The sequence below is a fragment of the Coturnix japonica genome, chromosome 2, assembly GCF_054131305.1.
Source record: "Coturnix japonica strain WE chromosome 2, WE-NBRP24, whole genome shotgun sequence".
NCBI lineage: Eukaryota > Metazoa > Chordata > Aves > Galliformes > Phasianidae > Coturnix > Coturnix japonica.
In genome coordinates this window covers 34,918,835-34,933,767 of record NC_140664.1, presented here as the reverse complement: position 1 = coordinate 34,933,767, position 14,933 = coordinate 34,918,835, and the positions used below count along the sequence as shown (strand labels likewise).

General features: G+C 39.5%; 1 protein-coding gene across 2 annotated transcripts in view; it reads left to right on the top strand.

The window, feature by feature from the left end:
- The window catches only part of XKR4 (XK related 4), a 204,338-nt gene that overhangs the window by 129,634 nt on the left and 59,771 nt on the right, over positions 1 to 14,933 (top strand). For both annotated transcript variants that reach the window (XR_014943383.1, XM_015855609.3), the window contains exon 2: positions 3,390 to 3,589. Coding sequence is in view for 1 of the 2 variants with exons in the window: in XM_015855609.3 (XP_015711095.1) it covers positions 3,390 to 3,589 (200 nt within the window). In the remaining variant the exon portion in view is untranslated. The remainder of the gene's footprint in view (positions 1 to 3,389; positions 3,590 to 14,933) is intronic.

Below are 14,933 nucleotides of genomic sequence, written 5' to 3'. Positions count from 1 at the left end.
TGCTTGAGCTCAGGAGAAATGTGAGCTGCGCTAGAATGATACCAGATGACCAGTAAGAGAACAACTCTTCAGGGTGCGAGCTGCCTCTGAGTGTGTCTGCATAGCATTTATAGCATTTGCTGACAATAGGACTTCAGTAACAGTATCTAAGATGCAATTACATAATGCGTATATATATAATAGAATGTGTCATTATTGCAGTGATAAACTATATTTGGAAACCACAACAAGAAAAAGAAATTTCTTTTTTAAAATTTAACCGTGGGTATGAAATGTCTTAGATATATGAAGCATTTTATGAAACCGTCTTTTTATTTTAATAACTGCTAATTTGCACACATAACATCAATTGCTGGTGCAATTAATTGTGGATGCAAATGAGGATGTTTAGCTGTCTAATCACCTGATTGTGCCTATAAATCAGTGACAGTAATTATGTGTGTAGATGCTCATTTTAGCCTGCAATTAATTTGGCCAAAATTGATAGGACAGAAATAAATACCCTGGGCTGAAATTTTGTCCCTAGTGTGTAAAAAGAGAAAGTATCTTCTTCCTCTGCCTCTTGTCTAAATTGTAGAGAGTAAAGTAGACAAAGAGCAATGACTCCCCAGTTCCCAATAACTCACTGCCAATGTTTCACAATAAAGTGCAATGGGAGAGGAAATATTTCCATAAGGGTTCATTAATCACAACATATTTGCCATGCACAACCACTCTGCAGAGCAGGTGAAGAACCCTAAGGGATGTTGCCTGGCGCAGCGTGTCATTTTCCTAATAGGAAAAGTATTTTTTGCACAAATGCTGTAAAACTGAAGTTGCAGATGGCTCCATTGGCAGGGTTAGAGCCTCCTGGCACAACCTTCTGCAGACAAAGCTACTTTAGATATTTATAGCAAGGGTCAGGGATATCTCAAAAGAAGGATGCTGAAGAGGCTGTCTGCCCCACTAAGTGCACTATTCCCAGGTGTGCCCCTTGGAAGAACATGTGAGTCAGGACAAAACAAAACAAACAACCCACAATACACAACCCGCAGGACAGCATGTGAGTCTTGCTTGTCCCTCTTGTGATGCAGGACTCTAAAGACCTAGGAACAACTAAATCAATTGCAACCAAAAACTTAAGTGTTGAAAGGAATCCGCTAGCAAAATTGTACAAAATAAATAAATAAATAAATAAATAAAAGATATTTTACAGTTCAGAGTCACCTGATGAAGTTTTAATTTAAATGTGATTTTTATGTTTTTTGCTTTTCTATTGCTGTGTGATGTAAGTTGTCAGCAGAAGTGATACTGGCTCAGATATGAGCTCTGTGCTGCTCCCTGGTTTTGTTTGACATATATTCCTGAGTGAGGCTGGTGCTCTGATGTGTATCTTGGGTACAAGAGTATCTTGGGTGCAAATACAGAGTTCATTCTCTGCTAGGGCAGCTGAACCCTGGGCTCTTCTGACAGTCAGAGAACTTGCATTGACAGAAGGTACTTCTGGAGTTAGAACTGATTAGAAGAGGAACAAAAGGTTACATGCAGCTGATACATATGGTCCTCACAATTCACTGTGCTCTACTAGTTATGAAAAGGATTTTATGATGAAAGCATATGAGAAGAAGAAAAAATGCTGGAATGCTGTATCTCAACCAGCTGAAACATTCCATATCAGAAATTGTTAAAATTTGTTAAATATGTCCTCATTAGAAAAAACAATTTTTCTTTTAAAAAGGCTGTGAAAATATATTTAAAAGATCAAAATAGCATAAGAAGCTATTTCAGGCCCACGATGTGAGAGATTCAGAGGGAGAAAGAGAACAAGGGATCCAATTCATTTAGTAGACCAACAGGGCACACCAGTAGGATAGGGTGCAAGACAGTATCTTAATCTTGAAAACTTTTCATTAAGTTAGACTGTTTTTTTTGGCTAGACTCAATTGGTACTAAGCCATAGTTGTAGGAGTCAGATTTTCTGACAGAATAACAAGATCAAAAGCCTCATATGATGCAGATTTTCCTTCAGTTCCTTTTCAAAGCATGGTGTACTACCCTACACCTGGCAGGTGAGAGGAGAGCAGACCAGAGGCCACGTAGTGTAAACACTGCCCTGTGTCAGAGGAGATCACAGCAGACTCTTCAGGAGTCATGGAAAGCATCTCAGCAGTCAGGAGGCATTGCTGTCATAGGATATACCTTGCTTTCTAAAACAGAACGTTGTTCTGGCATCCACTGGAATCTGTGTTGTTTGCTGATGGCCAGATATTCGCCCCACCAGAGCTGACACATACTTTCTGGTCATTAGAGGGCTGAAATGCCTCTCCTATGAAGGAAAGGCTGAGGGGTTTGGGAAGAGAAGTCTCTGTGGAGACCTCACTGTGGACTGTCGGTATTTGGAGGGAGCCTATAAACCTGAGAGAGACTGAATTTTGCATCATCTGACAGTGATTTGACAAGGGGGAATGGCTTTAAACTAAAAGAGGGGACGTTAAGGTTAGATGTTAGGTGGAAATTCGTTACTCAGAGGCCGGTGAGGCATTGGCATAGACTGCCCAGAGAAGTTACGGTTGTCCCATGCCTGGAGGTGTTCAAGGCCAGGTTGGATGGCGTCCTGAGCACCCTGATCCAGTGGCTAACAGCCCTGTCCATGGCATTCTATAATCCTAGGATTATGTGATTCTACAACTCATTATTTCCCTTATCTGCCAATTACAACCATGAGAATGTTGGGCTCCTGCTGGTGCTCCCCGCTGCTGCACAGAAGCAGTCATAGTGAGTTAGTTCCCATCACCAAGGCGACTCACAGCTAGATCTTCACTCCTCCAAAAATAGGAACCGTCACTGATAGATCTTCTGTCCTTCTAAAATAGTCAATCTGTGAGAAAAATCTTTATGCATTTTGCTGTATCTGAAACATTGTATAGTAAACTCTGGACCTGTGGAGAGTCAGGAGCTCATCCATAGCAAGGCTTGGCCTTAGTGGTCTTCCAAGTTCATGTAGAGCTCCACAGAAATGGGCTTCGTTCTTTGCAGTTTCTAAGTAGAGGCCATCACAAAATCAGGTTTTTTTCCCCCACCATTATTTGAAAAAGCTTCAAGGGAGACCATATAGTCAATATATCTCCCATACACTTCTGTTCAGAAAACTGGGTCTGTGAAAGGAGTACTATTTAACAAATGTATATATATAGTGCTAAGCTTTTTGAGCAGTTTTATAAAGGCAAATCTTTTCCTCAGTTTAGTTTACTATTAACACATCAACTATTATAAACTGCAATATCATATTCCTTTTAAATAAACGTTCAGAACATAGAAGTACATTGGGAAAATGTAGGTTATTTTTGAGCGAAACTGCTACCTGTAAAATATCATACTGCGATTCTATAATTTATCTCTTTTATTTCCAGGTATTTCCACACTATATACTTGGGTATCCGGAGTCGACAGAGTGGAGAGAATGACAGATGGCGGTTTTATTGGAAAATGGTGTATGAATATGCAGATGTGAGTATGCTGCATTTGCTAGCCACGTTTCTGGAAAGTGCACCACAGCTGGTCCTGCAGCTCTGTATTGTTGTACAGACTCGTACACTCCAGGCCCTCCAAGGTAGGAGTTCGTTTCATCTACTTGCTTTTAACATGTTAGCAAGATGCAGTTCCTGTACATGCATATTTATGCACATTTCAAACTGCTGTGTGCCTCATACTCCTTTCATAAGAGAGCGTCTTGCCTACTAACTGCCATTAAGCTGTTAACTATGACTTTGTCAAGAAAGCCTGTACTGGTGGTGTTGTTTTGTTTTGTTTTTTTTACATTTCTTATTGCCTTGAGTTGTGGGTAGGATTTACAGTGCTTTACTTTCTATGCAATCTTATAGTAGAAGAGCTCTTCTGATTATCCACTAGAACAATGTTAAAACTGCATCACTCAAGGTACTGTTCTCCCTGTGCTTTTTCTTGTGAACCTCTAAAAGGCTCCAAACTCTAGAAGTGACTATCATATGGTATTATGCAAAACGGAAGATGATACAGAAGAAAGCAGATATTCTGTGAAGAAAATGTTGGTGTCTGTGGAATAAGTATCCAGCAGTAGTCAGCCATGTTTATCTGAAATAATACAAGTCAGCTGCCGAGCATTATGAGAGCATTAATTCCTTCAAGATATGGGTTTCTTCCCAAGGCTGATGCCTTAAGCAAGCATGATTAATTCTTTCAAATGGTAAATGCATGCACATGTCCTTTCACAAGGCTTGTCAATCAGCGATACAGATATAGAAATACCTCCTTCTCTGCTTCTTTTCTGATTGAACCTTGGGGTATCTGACAGCTTGTCTTTCATAATGTACTAATGTTTTGTTTTATGGCTGCATGTGGGCAGAAATCATTGGCAAGTGAGTAAGAACTTGGGATCCAGAAGGTAACACAAATATCATGAGAGACTGAAGAGTAGAAAGGAGGAAGGATGGAGGACGGAAAGTGCCTCTGTACTGGACAGAACTGCTGCAGCACCTTGCTCCAGGAAGTTCTTCATCTTGTTAGTTCATTGAGAATAACATGAAGTGAGAATGATTAGGTGAAAAGGAACTGGGAATAAAATAGGTGACTGTGAAAACCTTGATACTGGGCAGTTTCCTGTGGATAAATCAGACTTTTTTTCATTTATTCCTCTTTGAACTGATGTCTAATACAGGCTGTCCTTCTTCCTGTGTGGGGTTTTTGTGTTTTTTTTCTTTTTTGGCTTTGTTTCTTTAGATCTAAAACTCTGTCACCTTAAGGGGGAAAGAAAGCCAGAGTTTCTACTTTAATTAGTTGGTGCTCTGTACAAACAGGGTTGCCTAAGCACTTTTTACAGCTATTTCTCAAAATGATGCTGCCCAACACCAAGTCCAAATTGTTATTGTTCAGGAGACTGCATTATTACTTCAAGAAACTTTGGCCCTCCAGAAAAAAGAGACTCCAGAGAGAGGGTCAGGAGAAGAACATAGCAAGAATACTGTCTGGTCAGCTGTAATTGAGGTATCTTCATAAACTATTAATACAGAAGGTCTTTCACTCTCATTTTTGTGCAGTAACAGATCTATGAGAAGTGTGGTAGGTGAATAGGCACTAAGCTTGTGATGTACTATGTAAGTGGTTTTTAATTAGAGAAAACCTGGGATACTTCAATTTAGAAAGCAAAGATCATTCCTGAAAGCTAAAGTCAACTCTGAAATGTGTGTATCGGAAGCCAGAAAGGTATAAAACTATAATTATTTATTTCAGCTGAGAAGGCTGAAAATATTTACTGATTCTCTTTTCCCCTGTTCTCTTCCATCATTGAAGGAGAAAAGGTTCTATTTTAAAAAACTAAAAAAATTAAACAAGTTTCCAGCATTTTCTTAAACAGCAGTACTGTTATATTCTCCTGGTGAAAGTTAACAAATTTTAGTACATTACCAGCTGTGAAAATCCTTTCTTTTGAAGAAATGTTGAAGATAATGCATTGTACAGTAGGATGGTAGATTTGCTGTGAGGTTGCATAAGGAGAGCATGAATTCACTCTTGCTTCAGCTACGTGTTTAAAAAGGCATAGCCACACCATGCACACTTCAGCTCCTTGTCCACTCACTGAGCCTGATACAAACATTCCTAACATGAATCAATAAAGAGAGGTTTGGATCGATTTTCTTTGTTTAGAGAATGGTGTTTGGCTCTTGCTATTGCTTCTTTAGCCTTCTCACCCATAGAAATGAATTATCATGATAATTCGTAAGTGCCAAGATCACTTGTTCACCTTCTTGAGAGTATGCTTCCATCACAAACCACAAATATGGCATGGGGATTGAATGATACTGGAAATGCCTTGGTGTCTAAACAGAGTATTTTTAAAATCAAGCCATTAATGACCGCAGGAGAAACTGTTAAATATTTTATTTATGAAATCACATTTATTCCCTTCAGAATGCACCAAAATAGCATAATTTTCAGAAGGACAATACAGGATGACTGCAGATTTCCCTCTTTGGTTAAGAGTGTTGAATAGGTATGTTTGACTGTTTCTGTCAGTCATTAAGCCCTGCTAATCAAGATAAAAATACATACAGGTATGTGCGTAAGTCATAGAATTATAAAATGGCCTGGGTTGAAAAAGACCACAATGATCATCCAGTTTCAACCACCCTGCTATGTGCAGGGTTGCCAACCACCAGACCAGGCTGCCCAGAGCCACATCCAGCCTGGCCTTGAATGCCTCCAGGGATGGGACATCCACAGCCTCCTTGGGCAACTTGTTCCAGTGCGTCACCACCCTCTGTGTGGAAAACTTCCACCTAATATGCAACCTAAACCTCCCCTGTCATAGTTTAAAACCATTCCCCTTTGTCCTATCAGTATCAACTCAGGTAAGCAGTTGTTCACCTTCCTGTTTATACACTCCCTTCAAGTACTGGAATGCCACAATGAGGTCTCCATGGAGCCTTCTCTTCTCCAAGCTAAACAAGCCCAGTTCCCTCAATTTTTCCATATAGGACAGGTGCTCCTGTCCTCTGATCATCTTAGTGGCCCTTGATCTTAGGAAGATCAAGAAGAACACTGCACAATGCATGTGAAACCCTCCCTCTTCAGTTTTTCTTACATTGCAGTGAGGGTCATTTCAAAAGCCAAGGGGATGCACCACGAGGTGCACTTGCATGGACACACTAAGCATGAATAAAAAAAACTTCTATTAAGGGCAGTATACCACTGTACCATGACTGCTGCTGCAGTGCATTGCTTAGGCCAGAGGCTGTCATGAAGGGATGGCTTCTCTTTCACGCCGGTATCCAGGGAAGTCTGAGTATTGATAGAATGGTATCAAATTCTCCTACTTATTATTTCAATTCTGATTCTTTAAGATTTCATCAAAACTTTCAAAATTAGAGGCAATGGTCTGTCTTATTCTGCCTGCTATCAGCAGCCAGATCTGTCCCACAGAGGAAGGAGTGAAATGCATTATATGGGAGACAGATAATTTCTTAGCACTAATTTTTCAAGTTAGATGACTTCATTATGATGCTGGGCTAAGTGGAGCTCTGCTAACCTCTCCTTTATTTTACTTATTGCCTCCATCTTTTTCACTCTGGTCCTTTGTGTTTGAAGAAATATCTTCTGTCTAGCAGAAGGGCATAGTAAATAATAATTTCTCAGTCTTTTCCTTGTGGGAGTCTGTTCCCCTTCCTTTTGCTTCATGTGCTCTGTGCATAGCACTCCCACAGCAGTTTCTCTGCTGAGCCAGCAGCACCTCCAAATTGCATTGCTTTCTCTCTCTCTCTCTCTTAATTATTCAGTAGAAAAGTAATCTAAGAAGCTTTATGGTGGGAGTCAGTAGCTGCAACAGCCTTATTCTTGGTGAGGAATGAGGCAGCTCTGCATGTGTGGGGGGCAGTCGCAGAAAGTTCACTGAAACAACTGATGTTCATCCTACATCCATTTGCATAAGTACGTAGATGTGGACTGAAAGTTGCTTGCAGATGAGATAGCTCAGCTGCTAGATATAGTCTAAGAGTAATATCCCAGAGATCAGGAGGAGCTAAACAATCTCACTGCAGACCTACCTGAGATTCCATGTAGACCTGGGTACTTTGCTCCACGTTTTCAGTTCTGTTCCCAGGGCTGGGCAACCAGGTACTTCACTGCACCTTTGGTTTTTCAAGACACAGAGAGCTGAAATACCAAAGCTGAAAGTTCTTGGATAATGGAATTGCCCAATAAATTAATTAGACTATACATAATTCCCTTTAAAATGCATCCATCTTTCAAGCTACTTAATAAACAACCAGTATCTTCATGCTTTTCACAATGAACTACCGCAGACTGTCTAGAGAGTGAGATCAGTCTAAAGGCCATCACTCTTTTCTTTGTTTGGATCTCTGGGCATCCATCATAATGACCACACACCACAACATTTGCTCTACTGGCTTGACAGATCCATGGGTTGACAGAAAAACTGACAGACCTGGATTGGCAAACTGTCTTAAGGAGTTATTCTGCCACCACTTTAGGTCAACCTGCCTGCAGGCTGCAATTATAAATCTTCAGTTTAACGATGGAAAGTCCTGCATGGCATTTCACACAAGTTGTGTGATCATATCACTGTCATTCTTATGGCTGCACACTGGTGGACCCCACTCAGGCACTTTTCCCCACTGTTTGCTTGTTTAGGTCTAAGCAGGGTGCAGCTGGACTCTCTGGGGCTGAAATGTTCCACTCAGCTCATAGAGGTTACACAGTGTCATGTGGGTCAGTCCCTTCCCATGTCACCTCATTCTGGAATCTCTCCCTCAGACTGACAAACATCCTTGGGCCTTTTCCTTTTATTTCCTTGGGTTTCCCTATTATGCCACTTGATTTTGGAAAGACTCTCTATCTTAAAATATGTGAACATAAGCAAACATATAAGCCTGTTGACTGCCTGGTTGGAACTCCTATGTGTTAGCAGAGTTACTGTCATCTTATTCAAGGGCATGGTGTTCTAGCTACTCATAGATGAACAGATGATAGACAAGATTCCTCTCTGCATTTATCACAGACTTCTTTATTTATGCTGTATTAATTAAAGCATTGTTTAAATTATAGATTAGTTTCTCATTCCTGTTTACTGCATATTACTGCAAATTGTGCTCACTAGTCAGCGCTTAACTATTCTTTTTCTCCATCAGCCCCTGGGGGCTTGTTCTGGCTTTTCCATACAGTTCTATTAATCAACGTCTCTATCAAAGTTTAATCAAAGTCTAATCAAAGTTCTTAAAATAGACTGACAGTAGTGAAGAAGCAAAATGAGAAGTTCAGAACAATTAATAAATTAATCAAGTTTTGATAAAGTTGCCACACAATCACAGAGCCACTGAATTCTGCTGAAATTTTGTTTCCATGAGGTCTCACTGGCCATGGTGACATGGCTGATAGCTCCTAGTTTTATCTGGCTGAAGGAAATAACGTGTTAGGTCGCTCATTATAAAATCCTCTGAGAAAACTCACCTTTGTGCATCAGAAAATTTAAACTCTTTTCACATCAGTGCAATGAACTGAAAGTCATTTAGGTTTTCTGGGTTTGGGGTTTTTTTTTTTGGCTTTTTTTTTTTTTTTTTTTGGTTTTTTTTAGGGCTGATGTGGGGTTTCTGTTCTTTTTTTGGGCTTCTTAAAATTATTTCTATTTATTTATTTATTTATTTATTTTTGTGAGGCCAGCACTATGTATTGTGTAGCTTCTCCTTTTTTTGTGACCTTCACAGCAATTCTGGATTACCGTGTAATGTGCTGTGTATATTTTCAGTGCTCTTTGGATAAAATAAAATTTAAAAAAAAAAAAAAAAAAGAATGTGGATGGAAATTCTTATCCAATTTGATGTGTATTTGTATGGAAATGAGGTTTAGCTCTTGAGTTCTGGGCAGGCTGCCATTGCTTTTCTCTCTGCTGTCAAGGTTCTGCACCACTACAATCCAGCACCTGAACTTCCCAAAGAAAAAGAAAAGCAGAGCAAGCAGTAGTCACAGAATCTGCCTGCAGCTTGGCAAAACAGATTTTCAGTGGCAAAGATGAATGAGCACGGTACACTTGGAGTAAAAGAATCATTGGCAAATGACTTAAACTGATCTATGTGCTCCCCTTGCAAGTCTTAAAATATTGTATTGCTATCGTTAGGGTAGAACCATTGTATTAACTCATCCACATTTCTGATAGAACAAGAAAGGTGTTCCTGAAAGCAATCATGTCATACAGTGGATTTCGTAACCAGGTTAGAATCTTAAAACTACTTACATCTAGTTATATCTTTTGTTCCCAATATGCCACTTGCATGTATAGTTCTCTGATAGAGACCTACTGCTTCTTTCCTGACTATTTAATTTCATCAGTAGTCTGTCCCTATTTATTCTTAAACTATCCATGATTTTATACATTATTTCCTACAGAAATGATGCATCTGTGATTATATAGTCCATTTGTTCTTCAGTCCTGACTTTTGAGAATTTCTGAGCCACTGGACTATTCCAATCAAATATAAAAGAACAGCTGACTTCTCAAGGATTATTATTTTTCTTTAAAATATTGTGGAAAAACAAAACAAAACAAAACAAAACAAAACAAAACAGCAGGTTAAAGAGGAATAAAAGACAAATGAGAGCCTCCACAGAGGGAAAAGTAGTCAGACCTCTGCTATTTCTCATTCTGATAGCACCAGCCATTCCAAGCAGGCATCCTTTCCAGACGAGCCATTGCCCTACTCTCCCCTACCCAATGGGACTATTGTGATAGACAGACCTAACTAGGGAATAGGACACTCATTTTCTTGATAATCTTCACAGACTCTGCCTTCATGAGTACCAGAATGGATTCACCATTGGGGAATACAGCTGATCAAGACTGTACAGAGAACTCCAGACTGTATTTTGCCAGTGCTCTCATCTTTTGTCTGGCAATATCTCACTAGAATTGTATTTCCATGTTAACTCAGACACTGCAGTTTAATCCAAGTTACTCCGATAAGTCTTCAATTACATTTAAAAAAATTTCTGGCAACTAAATGCATGTAATGCAATTTCATCTCTTTTTTTTGTTTGTTTTTCCAGTCTGCAAGGTACTTCTGACATTTCCATGTATCACTTTCATTTTCTAAGTTTATAATGTCTCCCAAAACCTTATTAGTATGTTACTTTTTAAAACCAAGGTCATTAAGAGGAATATTCAGTCAAGATTGGTTTCAAGTGTAATCGGTACTGACCCAATTAAAAGTAATCTGATTCCATTCTAAGAGTTTTTCAAAAGCATTTCAACACAATTCTGCAGTGTCTTTCTTTACCTAGTTCATTTACCTGCCTCAGCTATTTCCTACTAATTCCAATCTGCTCTCCTCACACTCTGCCAGTAGTTTCCCACAAACTTGGTGATCTCTATTCTGCCAAACATTTGACAGATTAGATCCGCTACACTTTATTTGTTGAGATTCAAAGTTGTAAGAGAAAGATACCAAGTTACCTTCCATACTCTTGGGATCTACCTTGTTTTTGTAAATATACATTCACCTTCATCTTCAATTATTTTTTCTTTAAAAGCTGCTCTAAAGCTATGATATTTTGTATTGAAGCCTACATTATGGGTGTGTTTTAGCCCAGAACTTGTGTGATGCACCACATTTCCTGTCGCATGGTACCAATCTTGAATGGATAGATTTATTCTGCTTCACACCAGAAGCAGTATTTCATACTACAGCTCCTTGGTGACCACAGAACAGTGATTTTCTAGCTCCAATAAGTGATAATGTGAAGCCTGGAAATTCTGCAGTAGCATAGATTAGCTTTCTGCTCTCATTTCCTAGTTGCCAGTTCTGTTTTTGATCCATTGCTTTAAGTGCCCTTATTGAAAATTGACCTTTAAGGAACCACTTTTATTGCTAATCATTCTTTTACCATTTCTATCTAGGCATTATTTTTGAGATGAGTTTGCATACAGATAGGTTTAGAGACTTTTTTCCAGAAGTGTTCCCTTGGCAGGGTTTGAAGTTCCAGAAATTCTTCTGAATTTAGCCTTAAAGGAAAGCCAAATCTCCTCCACAGAGATGTCCTTAAACAAATATTTTCTTTGGCCTCCACTCATTTCTTTAAATTTCTTATGCACAGCCTGACCTACAGATCTATTTTTGTTTCTCTCTCCATTTTTGTTTCAATTTGGCTAGCACTCGTCTGAACCAATGCTATTTTTTTACAATTAGCTGTCCTGTAATAACCTCAAAACTTTATGTGGCTAAGTTTAGAAAGAAGCATCCCTGCTTTCTGTCAGAAAATCTGTCAGTTGTCACACTCCAGAATATCTGGGCTGTCTCCAGTAGCATTTGGTCTCCAGCTTGTACCTCAGAACTGAAGTCTCCCACAGTGAGTCAATTTTCTGCAGAATTTCTCCCTGTAATAACAATTTGCATATCTCTATCCATCACCAAATTTAACTCTGGAATTCTACAGCATACTAAAAGTATTTCTCTATCAACATCATGAATAAGAGAAGATCTGACTCAAACTTCTTTTTTTTTTTTTTTTTTTTTTTAATTGTTGTTCCTGGTGACTTTTGCTTACTGCATTTAGAACTGTATCCCAGGTATTCTGTTTAGCTCCTATTAAGCAATCGTAAAAAGATCACAAGGTCACATATTACTGGCATACCAGTATGAGTTTGTGATGTGATGCAGAAAATAATATTTGTGGAGCTTCACTGTCTATTAATCATTTTTACCATTCATTAAATCAGGAAAAAAAAGGAAGAGTATATCATGTAGGTCATTCTGAATCAATGGCAGTAAGGCATCATAACATGCCAGCATGAAATCTGCATGTGTCATTTTAATAGCAAAGATCATTAAAACAGTGTTGGGAAGACTTAGTGTATATTTCAGTGCAACTCTTTTCATCTCCTTTCTTCTATCCTAGAAAAAATTTGCAGATACGGATGTCTCCAGTTTAGTTTCATAATCCTTTTGAAAGACATCAGTCAATCAACTGATTAGATATTAGATGGATGTAACGAGAGTTTACAAGGGTGGATGGTGATAGGACAAGGGGGAATGGTTTTAAATTATGGCAGGGGAGGTTTTGGTTAGGAACTAGAAGGAAGTTTTTCACACAGAGTGGTGATGCACTGGAACAGGTTGCCAAAGGAGGTTGTGGGTGCCCCATCCCTAGAGGCATTCAAGGCCAGGCTGGATGTGGCTCTAGGCAGCCTGGCCTGGTGGTAGGTAGACCTGCCTGTGGCATGGGGGGTTGAAACTAGATGATTCAACCCAGGCCATTCTGTGATTCTGTGATTCTGTGTCATCTTCTCTCAAGTTAAAAAAAAAAATAAAAAATCATATTTTTAAATTTTAAGATCAACTTTGTGCTCATGTTTTGTAATAACTTAAAATCACCGTGCCAGTCTGGAAAGAAAGTCCCAAATGCCCCCACTGGCGTGACCATGCCAGTTTGCTGTGAGCTTTGTGGATCTTTGTGAGGCTCCAGACAGCCTGCTGAATTTCTGCTGGAGGGCAGCCTGCCCTGCAGCACATCCCATTGACTGTTCCCTTCTGCTGAGTCCAGGCTAAAAGATCATTATGAACCTGGAGGTAAAATGATGAGAAATTCTTTATGGGACAACTGGGAGGAATGGGGAAAAAAATAAATTAAACAAAAAGGTAACTTTCACATCATCTACAGGTTTTAATTTTAATAGTGGTTCCACACATCTGCTAAGATACACAGAGTGATAAAGACAGCCCAAGATAGCCCAAGTAGTGCATTCAGTTTCTGCAAGCGTGGTATATTGCCTACACACTGAATTTTATCTGTTGGGGAATGTCAGAAAGTTAGTGGCATATCCTTCTGCTCCCTTTATTTTGTGCTAAAAGAACATTTGCCAAGGAACAAATTCAGAGTTTCGTGCTTTGAGTTACTATATTTTCTATAACTTTTACTTTTGTTCATGGGTGAGGAAAGAAGTGAGGCATACTTGGCAATGAAAAAGCTTTCTTGTATCTAATATAGCAGTGAGAACTTTCAGTCATGATTGTTTCTTACCCAAAAACTGCACAATACTGCAAAGAATTAACCTGAATTCTTCATCATTCAGAGGCCTTTAAAAGTTCTTTCAGGGAAGCAGTGTGCACTAGCTTTACTCCAAATACATAGATCCAACATTTCCTCAGCTATTTCCCCACTGGTCCATGAAAACCCTCTTTCTTATTTATTTTGTACATTTTGACCTACCTGCAAATTTGCTCATGTTACCAACATTTTGAAAGAGTAACCCTTTCTGTTGAGATTGATTTTAACTAAAAGTTCCATGTCAAAGTAGGACTGCATGCATTAAAATGTATCTAGTATGAAGTTCAAGTCTAGATGTGTACAGGATAGAATAGAGGCAATGAAGTCACCTGTGGAAATTAGTGTCTGTTAATGATTTGATGGGTATTAGTATTTTTGGTCATGCATGCACTAGACAAATAATGAACTGTGAGTAGAAGCAAACCCCACTGTATTCTTGTTCTTTGCTCAGAGTTTCCCACGTATCAGAGAATAATATCTTGTGCAAAAGTGAGACTCAAACAAAGGGCCCAGCCTGGCGCAGGAGGGTCATTCCTTTGGGAGTCTTCTCATAGGACTCAGTTGAACTTCTTTCAGGAATAAAGACTGCTCCCTGGAATGGGCTTTACAAGGCCATGTTTTATAAAACATCATTAAATAGTTGTCTTTTGTGTTAGGCTTGACAGTATACCCAACCTAATGGGGATAAAAACCCATTAAATATACAAAAAATATATAGCTCAAAAGCGTGAACTGAATCCTGTCTTGGTGTAGCTGTCCTGGCAGTGAATCATTTCACCATCCAGAAGGCATCTCCCATGCCATCTTGCAGGAGCTCCAAAGGCCTGCAAAGCCCCTGGAACATCCCCAGCAGTGAGGTCAGAGAGTGTCCAAGGCACTGACTGGGAGCATCCTACAGGTGCTGGACCACAGGGTCATGAGGCTTTTTGGGATACATGAGACACAGTGGTGAAGCAGAAGCAGTAGCACGGCCCCTCAGCCAGCTGTTGTGTAGCTCTGACCAAGGTAGTTGTCATGTCCCTAGTGGCAGGGAAAACCGGATGGCTCACAAAAAAACTTCCTGATTTGCTGTAGTTTTCAGTCTCTGAAATTAAATAAGCTAGCCCTAGTTTGAGCTGTCTATTGGCACGCTGAAATCTGTGATAGCTGAGGGGCTGCTTCGTGAGCGGTGCTGCTGTCCCCATCACAGGGGCAAGCAGAGGCCTCATTCAGCCATCTGCTGCCACCCCTGCAAAAAAACTTATGCAACTTCAGGCTGTTTTGAGCTTTTAACAAGTGTTGTCAATGCTCTTATATCTCTTTACTGCTTTGTGAAAAGATGTATTGAGAGGTTTATTGTGACTGGAAACCCAGGACAGCAAAGAGGTGTT